The sequence below is a fragment of the Panthera uncia genome, chromosome D2 (assembly GCF_023721935.1).
Source record: "Panthera uncia isolate 11264 chromosome D2, Puncia_PCG_1.0, whole genome shotgun sequence".
In the NCBI taxonomy this organism is placed as follows: domain Eukaryota; kingdom Metazoa; phylum Chordata; class Mammalia; order Carnivora; family Felidae; genus Panthera; species Panthera uncia.
In genome coordinates, this window is record NC_064818.1 from 47,615,846 (window position 1) to 47,625,927 (window position 10,082).

The 10,082-nt window shown below is 43.2% G+C and overlaps 1 protein-coding gene across 1 annotated transcript; it reads left to right on the plus strand.

The window, feature by feature from the left end:
• Positions 1 to 6,360: 6,360 nt before the first annotated feature.
• Positions 6,361 to 9,295, plus strand: LOC125933359 (uncharacterized). The gene is made up of 2 exons (XM_049646370.1): positions 6,361 to 7,103; positions 8,957 to 9,295. Exons 1-2 carry the CDS (start codon positions 6,699 to 6,701, stop codon positions 9,227 to 9,229), a joined length of 678 nt encoding a protein of 225 aa, XP_049502327.1. The 5' UTR covers positions 6,361 to 6,698; the 3' UTR covers positions 9,230 to 9,295.
• Positions 9,296 to 10,082: the final 787 nt, after the last annotated feature.

Consider the following 10,082-nt stretch of genomic DNA (forward strand, 5'->3'; position numbering starts at 1 on the left):
AACCCAACTTCATTTTGAAAGGGTGGCAATTCCTCAGGAAAAGTTAAAACCAAACTTGCCTGGATCTGGGCTCTTGGTAGCCTTGGGGCCATCTGTCTCCTGAACTGTTCTCCCAGGCAAGGGCAAAGAATCCTGAATAAGCCAATCTGGGAAAGAAGAAAGGAAATATGAGGAAGTCCCTCCATGTCCTAAACTAGCTAGAACTTGCTCTCTGCAAGCTGAACCGACCAGTCCTCCACCCTCCCTACTCCGCACAAAGGTGGGTAGACAGGTGAAGGTGGTTAAGATCAGGACTGGCTGCCTGGAGTCCGGCCGGGCAGCAAGCTCCAAGCCAAGCTCCGGCTGTCAGTCAGGCACCTTCGCCAAAACGGGTGGCAAGTCTCGTCGGTGACTCGATCTCTGGGCCTCAGGCCAAGCCTTTAAACTCTCAGGCGCCGGATTGGGGCGGCCATTCAACACAGTACGGCTCATCTGGGTGGGGCCCCGGCCACATCTGCCTGTCCCCTCGTAAACCGGCTCCTTTCTCGGCCCGCCCTGGGGAAAAGAGGGGCGCACCAGGTCTTAGTGCCTGCCTGGCGGCCGCCGTTCCAGGACGGCGCTGGGCGTGCTGGCCTACGAGGCTGCGCGCGCCGAAGAACTGCGACCACCCAAAGCGGTACTGGTCTCCCGAGACCCGCGAGCGGGCAGGAACCTCGCTCTACTCACACGGAGGCCGGCAGGGCCGGAAACGGAAGCGGCCGCGGAGCCCCTGGGAAATGTAGTCTCGGATGCAGTCAGATCTCAGGGTCTCCATCGTATGCCTATGTTGGCATCTTTGGAGAGCTTTGAAAAGTAATGGGGCCTTGGTCCCAGCTCCAGAGATTCCGGATTTATGCTCTAGGTATAGTCCTGGCACTGGGACTTTTAAAGTTCCCAAGTGATTCTGATGTGCAGCCAAGATTGGTACCCAATGCTAGAAACTAATGCAAATCTGTAAGGCATATTTTATGTTACTTTGGGGCAGCTATTTATGATTGATTTGTTCACCTATTGGTTTCAGAGTAATGCTGTTTTGATTTCAAGTTAAAAAAAAAAAAAAAGCATGTTAGAAAAGCAGAGCACCCAAAACACTAAGATTTTTCTATTTGCTAGCATAGAAGATGGAACAAGATTGGATCCGTTTTTTAAAACTGTGGTTTTTTGGGGGTGCCTGGGTGGCTCAGTCGGTTGAGCATCTGACTTCGGCTCAGGTCATGATCTCACGGCTGGAGAGTTCAAGCCCTGTGCCAGGCTCTGTGCTGACAGCTTAGAGCCTGGAGCCTGCTTCAGATTCTGTGTCTCCCTCTCTCTGCCCCTAACCCACTCACATTCTGTCTCTGTCTCTCTCAAAAATAAATAAACATTAAAAAAATTTTTTTTAATTTAAAAAATAATAAATAAAAAAGAAAACTTTTTTTCAGGGCACCTCGGTGGCTCAGCTAGTTGAGCGTGTGACTTTGGCTCAGGTCATGATCTCATGGTTCATGAGTTCAAACCCCACAATGATTTGGTGCTGTCAGCACAGAGCCTGCTTCCCATCCTCTGTCCCCTCTCTCTCTGCCTCTCCCCTGCTTGTGTGCTTTCTCTCAAAAATAAATAAAACACTAAAAAAATAAATGGATACAAATGTGTTATTTTCTAGAAAAAAAATCCTCCTTATACACTCCAGGAATTGGACAGATTAGGAAGGAAAAATGTATCTCTTTTGTCCAGTTAGGACTTCTTATTTGAAAGACTATTTCTCAGAATGGGGCAGTTATTCACTGAATTAATAGTGATTAACCAATGCCCTGCTAAGTGCCACTCACTAGTCTAGATGCTAAGGACAGAGCACTTGACAAGGCCTCCCTCCTTAACCAAACTTTGGTCAGGGTCTTCTCAATCCTCTTCTCAATAAAGCCTTGTCTTTGGCCTAATGAGCCCAATTTTAGCAAAGATCCCACTAAACCAGTTCATCAAGAATTCCCCCACCCTTGGATCCAATCAAGCTTCTTTTCCCCCATCCTTGATACCTAACCCAATTCTGCTCTGCCCTCCCCCCACCTTGATACCTAACTAATTTCTTCCTAGAAATTTTCCATTTACTCCCTCACCCTATCAGTTGGCTATAAAACCCCATTTGTCCCTGTTGTGTTGGGAGTTAAGTTCAAGCTCTCTCCCATATTGCGATGCAGTGAAATCTTAAATAAACCCTTCTTTTCAATTCAATAAGTGTCAGTATATTTTCTCTTTGATGCAGTAAACAAAATAAACAATGTCTCTCCCCTCAAAGATCTTACGTTTAGATGGGCATCAGGAAGAGAGAGATTCAACAAAATCAGGGTAAAGAGGTAGGAAGAGGATTCTTATTTAAAATAGAGCTGTAAGGATTGGCACCTTTGATAAGAGATCATATGTTCAGAAGTCTGAAGGAAATGAGGTAACAAGAAGGAGTGTACCTGTGGGAAGTCAGATAAAACAGCAGATGCAAAACCCCTACAGAATATGCTTCATTTATTTGAGGAACAGCAAAAGGCCAATGTGCTTAGAACACTAAAAACATAGGTAAAAGCTAGAACATGGGTGTGATGATTAATTATATGTGTCAACTTGGTTGGGCTAAAGGGCACACAGACAGCCAGTAAGACATTAATTCTTGGTGTGTCTGTGATAGCGTTTCCAGAAAAGATTAGCATTTGAATCAGCAGACTGAGTAAAGAAGAAGAAGATCCACCTTTACTAATATGGGCAAGCATCATCCCATCCTTTGAGAGCCCAGGTGAACAAAAAGGGAAAGGATGAATTCTCTCTTTCTTCTTGAGCTGAGGCATCCATCTTCTCTTGTCCTCAGACGTCAGAGCTTCTGGTTCTTAGACCTTCAGACCCTGGGACTTCCTCCAGCACACCACCCCCTCCCTTCTCAGGCCTTCAGCCATTGGTTCCACTGGTTCTTGGGCCTTCAGACATAGACTGAATTACAACGCCAGCTTTCCCAGTTCTCCAGCTTGCAAGTGGCAGATCATGGGACTTCTCAGCCTCTATAACCACATAAGCCAACTAGTTAATTAAATACACATACTATCATTCTATTTCTCTGGAAGACCCTGACTAATACAATGTTGGTCCATTTAGTCCACTGCAAGGATATTGGCTCTAATTTTGAATGATATAAGCCATCAGAATGTGGGGAAATGGGAAGCCTCATTGTTGGTAGGATCATAAAATGGTGTGGCCACTTTGGAAAACAGTTTGGCAGTTCCTCAAAACCTTAAATATGGAGTTACCATATCATTCAGTGATGCCATTCCTAGACACCTACCAGAGAAATGAAAATATACATCCACACAAAAACTTGTACACACGTGTTCACAGCAGTGTTATTCATAAGAGCCAAAAGTGGAAACAGCACAAATGTCCATCAACTGGCAAATGGATAAAAAGTGTGGTATATCCAAACAATGGAATGATATGTGGCAACAAAAAGGAATGAAGTAGTGATATATGCTACATAATTAATGAACTTTGAAAATAATACTAAGTTAAAAAAAAAAAAAAGATAGTCACAAAATACAATGCGATTCCATTTTTACAAAATGTCCAAAAAAAGGCAACTTCATAGAGACAGAAAATATATTAATAGTTGCCAGTGGATGGAGGGAAGGAGGTATGGGGAATGACTGTTAATGGGTATGAAGTGATGGGGGGTGATGTTTAAAATTAAATAGTAATTATATTAGTTTCCTAGGACTATCGTAACAAAGTACCACAAACTTAAGCAGTAGGAGTTCATTTTCTCAGCCTGAAGGCTAGAAGTTCATTATCAAGCGAGGCTGGTTCCTTCTGACACTTTGGGTAAAATCCTTCCTTGACTCTCCCTACCTTCCTGTGGTTGCTGTCAATCCTTGGCATTTCGTGGCTTGAATACTCCTGTGTGTCTCTGTCTTCATATGGTATTTCCTCTTATAAAGATAGCTAGTTATATGGGATTAGAGCCCACCCTAATGACCTCATCTTAACTTGATTATATCTACAAGAACCCTATTTCCAAATAAGGTTACATTCTGGAGTACTGGGCGTTAGGACTTCAAGTATGAAGGGTGTGGGGGAGGACACAATTCAACCCATAAAGCTTAGTTTTGTGTTTTATGCTTTGTTCCTTAATGGTTTGCCTTTAATACCTCTAATTTATTTTTAATAAAGTTCATATATTATAAGAGAAAGGATCTAAATTTGTCTCAAATGATTGCATAATCTTTTCAACACCTTTCATTGAAAAGTCTACTCTTGGGGCGCCTGGGTGGCTCAGTCAGTTAAGCATCTGACTTCGGCTCAGGTCATGATCTCACGGTCCTTGAGTTCAAGCCCCACGTCGGGCTCTGTGCTGACAGCTTGGAGCCTGGAGCCTGCTTCTGACTCTGTGTCTCCCTCTCTGTGACCCTCCCCCATTCATGCTCTGTCTCTCTCTGTCTCAAAAATAAATAAACATGAAAAAAAGAGAAAAGTCTACTCTTTCCTTCAGCAAATCAAATGTCATCATTATCTTATGCCACACTATAGTGTCTTCCAAACAAAAGTTTGGGGGATTTCTTAATCTGTGTTGTTTTTCAGAAGCACAGGGCTCAGATAAACTTCAACACTCTCACTATTAATAGGAAGCGGTTAAATAAGTTATAGTAAATCCAAATGAAAGATTACTAGGCAACCATTAAAAATTTCAATGTGGATATAAACATATGTTACATAAATATGCTGACAAAATTGGGGGGGGCCTGGGGTTTTTTTAATTGAAGTAAAGTTGACACACAATGTTACATTCATTTCAGGTGTACAACACAGTGATTCAACAAGTCTACACATTATGCCATGCTCACCACAAGTAACTACCATCTGTCACCATACAACTATTATAATACCATTGACTATATTCCCTGTGCTGGACCTTTTACCCTCATGATTTATGGATGAAATATTGTGAGTGAAAAAAAAATCAGTTTCTAAAACAGCCTATGTAGCATAATCCCATTTGAGTATCACATAACAATGACATAATGCCAGAAACATGCTCAGCAAGGGCCTACTGTAAGGTATGACTCAACTCATGCCAAGAACCATGCTAAACCTTCTACTTGAATCATTTCATGTAATACTCAAAGCAACCCTATGAGGTAGGTGCTATTAGTATTCTCAACAGAAAAAAACTTTTTGTTCTAGAAATTTCAAAATACGCACAACATGGGAATAATATAGCCTCCAAGTATCCATAACCCAGATTCACAAATATTGAGATCATGCCTGTTTTAGTTTATCTGTCAATCTCTCCTCGCCTTTTACTGAACTATTTAACCTATAAATAATCAAGTACACATCTTACCTAAGGGCATTTTAGTTTATTTTTTACATTGTATCATTATTACACTTAAAAAATAAATAATAATTTGAGAGATTGAATATACACATGGACAATAGAAAGACCATATATAAAAACAATCTGCAGCAACCAGCTCGGGAAACCAACCCATAATCTACGATAACTAGCCCAGGAAGCCAGTCTGCTTGTAGGCTGACTTGTAAGAAGTCAGAATATCATCTCTAGCAATCAGCCCGGGCAGCCAAACTATCAATCATCCCCAAACAGTCAGGCCTTGATTAATAACTGACAATATCCCTAAATTTTGTCCCCACTTCCAATTTAGGACCAGAGAAAGCCAAATATGCTCCCCTAACCAATCACATAGGATGCCCTCTTCCACTTAGCCACCTCCAGTTTCCCTGCAATCAGGGCATACCCAAAGCCTTCCTTTTTTCCACTCTAAAGCGTTATCACTCCACTGCCTTTGAATCACTGCCAAAATGCAAGGGATGGTAGCTGACCACCTTGCCATAGCATGCTTATTCTCACTTGGTTGGTCTTCACTTTTTCCACAAATTCTTTATAGCTAATATCCAGTCCAAATTCAAATCTCTGTAAGTGTCCCATAGATTTATTTTGTGTCTAGTTTGTTTGATTCAAACGGGCACCCTTCAAGTCAGGCCTGGGTCTTTACAACTTGATGGTAGTAGTCTTTGGAACTTTCTTGCTCTCTGGCAGACAAGTTGTTCCAGGCTTGGTCTATGCTTTGTCATGAACCAGCCGTTACTCCCAAGAGCCCTGGCTTGTTCAGCTTCCTGCAGTCTTTTGGAGTCACCTACAAACTGGAGCTTGTGAAAGAGCCTGTGGAACCTCAGGCCAGTTTCATTGGTATCCTCAGCTTCTTGCTGATGATTCCGCTCAGAGTGGAGCTCTCTTCTTGGGGGACTGTATTATTTGGTGGCATTTTCTGTGTTCTAGGTTCCAGAACTCTCACAATCTTGGAACAGCTGCTGAAGACTGATGGTGATTCGACCCCCCCTCTTCTAGGATCCGTGGGGATCCCCTGATCTTGGTTTTGTTGAAGATACTGTCCAACGGGATGTTTCTCCTGCTATCCTAGTGACTCAGTCCATTTTTGTAAGTGATTTGGGGAATTCAAAAACTGCGGCCAATAAGGATCTTGCCCTGCTCCTCGTTTAACAGATGAGAAATGTTTAGAGAAGCTAAATAATGTGGCCTCAGCGTGCTCATCTGCAAAAACGTTAATAATCTCTGCTCGCCTACCTCCCAGGACTGTTATGAGAATTAAATGATATAAAAGAAGTGAAAAGTCAGAAATTCAAGGAGAGGGATGCCACAGAGCACAAGGGCAGAAATTCCTGGAGCAGCGCCTCCACCTGAAGGGCATGTCTCTAGTGTCTGGGGCCACCTAAAGGTCAAAACTGAGAATAACAGTTACATTAACTTTTGCCGCCTGCATTGTGACGCACACCTTCCATGCCTTATTCCATGTAGTTCTCACAACAGCCTGAAGGGGACAGGTTTCCTGAGCCTCATTTTACAGAGGAGGAAATCCGGGCTTGGTGACATTGATAAACTTGCTTGTGATGTCAGTTTTCTGGTGGCAGAGCCTGTATTTACACCCAGGCTATCTGACTCCACAGCCCCTGCCTTTAGCTGCTCTGCTCTGGAGCCTGAAGGGGAGAAGGTGTGGGTTTTCACCAAAATGAGGGAAAGACAGAAGACAGAGGAGAAGGTGAGCCAGGTTATTGAGCTATTGAGAAGCCTGTGCAGCTATTCTCAATATCCTCTTTCACTGAGGTAGGTGACTAAGCTGAAAGCCAGGCTAGCACATTTTTGGGGGTAGCCTCCCAGATTGCAATTGCCCCCTTAGAGTCTTTCAAGGCATTCTTGGAAATATGCCACTCTTCTAGGGTTTCCAGATAAAATTCAGGATGCCCAGCAGCGTCTGAATTTCAGACAAACATTACAAAGAACACACATCTAAACAAAAAAATAAGGCCATTCATTGTGTATCTGAAATTCAAATTGAGCTGGGCATCCTGTATTTTCATTTGCTAAATCTGGCAACCCAACTCTGCCCACCCCACACAGATTTTTTTCTTTTACATTTCTATCATCCTAATACAACATCTAAAAAGCCACAATTTTTTGGTTTAAAGATTTTTAGACCTTTAGGGATACCCTGTGATACATTTAACCTTAGTTTGGGGGGGGACGCTCCTTAAGATGTTATCTACTCATTAGTATCCTTAGTTGGCAGTGGCCGACATCTTAGAGAAAGTCAACGGGTAGAATCTGAAGAAAGGTGAAAGCACAGCAACAACAATCAGGATGAAGAAGCTGATGGGGGAGGAGAGAGGACTCATAATGCTGAAAACCACTAAAACCCTCACCCCCAGTGCTGGTGGAGCCCTGTGGAGAAACAGCATTGTATGTGACAAGGTACACAGAATATACTCACTGAATGCTTTTGAATGAGTAAGCGCAGGAATGATGCTCAGGTGCATCTAGTAGCAGGAACACTATAATGATAAGTGTCTACCCCTGGATCCCTAGCAAGGCAGCACCAAGAGCCCTTCAGTACTGGGCAGGACTAACTTCCCTCCTCTCCCCTCCCTGCTTGTCTGAGGGCACTTGACCAATTCTCTTCTTTTCTCTGGGCCTCAATTCCCAGTCTGAAAAGTGAAGAAGGCTGGATGAGACCCTCCTTATCACCCTCTTCATTTGTATGGTTCACATTTGAGCACATTCCAGGGACAGTCTGGGAAACAGAACTGGACATATTCTTAGAACTTGTAGGAATCTGGAAGGAGGCAGCTCTGTGTTCCCCTGTTCTAGCCAGGAGCCAACCTGGCTGGGCTCAAATCCACACAGGAGCCCTGACCTCCCTTTTCCAGCTCCTACAGTGATTTCTGCAGCTTTCCTAGGAGTCCACTATGACTGGACCTGCATCTACCACCATTTCTATGTTGGGTTGATCCCTCAGCAGGCTGAACTGGGAGGCAGGGCCCAAGGGGTCCAACAGAAGTTCCTTTCCTCATCTCTATTCTGGCCTATTCCCTTTGTGATCCCCTGAAAAGATGAGGTGACAGACAAATGTGCTATAGTGAACGTGTGCCCAATTCAATATCCAAGGTGCTGAGTTTCAATCCCGGCTCTGCCATTTACCACCAGCAGGATCTTGGGCAAGTCACTGTCCCTTTCTCGCTCATCCTCTGTGCCTTCAATTTAAAAATAAGTGAGCAGGGGCACCTGAGTGGCTCAGTCAGTTGAGCATCCGACTTCGGCTCAGGTCATGATCTCACGGCTCATGAAATCGAGCCCTGCATCAGGCTCTGTGCTGACAGCTCAGAGCCTGGAGCCTGCTTCAGATTCTGTGTCTCCCTCTCTCCCTGCCTCTCCCCTGCTTGCACTGTGTGTCTGTCAAAAATAAATAAATATTAAAAATTTTTTTCTTAAATAATAAATAAAACAGGGTTGTTAACAGGCAATGATAAACATTGGGCCCTGAGCCCAGTGCAGGGCATCCAGGAGGAAATCAGTAAATGGAAGTCCCTCCACCTTTTTTTCTGTGTGTCTCCCAAGGGCTCTCCAGCTGAGGCCTACAGACTGATGTGCTCCCTGGCCAGTGCTCCTCCAGGTCCCAAGACCACAATAAGCAGAAGATGCAGACCCCAAATGAAGACCTCTCAAGTTTCTTCCCAGAGCATCTGGCCCTGGCCACATGGAGGACTTAGCTGGGCCTCAATGGCCTCAGGGGGCCATACCATAACTGCCCTTCTCTGGGGTCAGGGATGGAATCAACTAAGAAGAGATGGCAAAAGGGTACTGGATAGGGGTGGGGCAAGACTAAAGTAAGATTGAAAAAAAAAAAAACAAGTACCATTAGATACATCCACACAGCAGATCGTTTGACTTGGAAAACAGATACGAACATTCCTGTGAGCCTCAGCCACACTATTTAGGTAAAAAAAACTCCTTACTATATTGTGAGTCCCCTAAACAGGGCTCAAGAAGGACTTCTACTAACAAGTCTGCATTCATAAATGTGACAACTTGGAAGCACTGAACAAGCTCCCTGAAAACCACAAACTACAAAAACAAAAACAAAAAAATAAAATGATCTGAAGAGTCATGTGACTATTAAAGAAACTTAACTTGTAATTTAAAATAAAAGGAAATCTCCAGGCTTACGTTGTTTCACTGGAGAAGTCTATCAAACATTTAAAGAGGAATTAACATAAATTTTATGCAATCTCTTCCAAAAAATCAAACAAGAGGAACTATTATTTCCCAGCTCACTTTGTGAGGCCATTATTAGCCTGATAACCAAAACCAGACAGCATCAAAACAAAACAAAACAAAACAAGGGCACCTAGGCTCAGTCAGGTAAGCATCCAACTTCGGCTAGGTCATGATCTCATGGTTTGTGAGATGATCTCATGGTCAGCACAGAGCCTCCTTTGGATCCTCTGTGTCCCTTCCTCTTTTTGCCCCTCCCCCACTTGCACTCTCTCAAAAATAAACAAAGATTAAAAAAAAAAAAACTACCAACCAATATCTCATTAATGTAGATGTAAAAATACTCAACGAAATATTATCAAATCAAATCCAGCAAAATAAAAAGAGGATTACACACCTCAGCCAAGTGGAATTTATTCTACATATGTAAGATTGGTTCAATACTTGAAAACCCATTAGTATATAATCT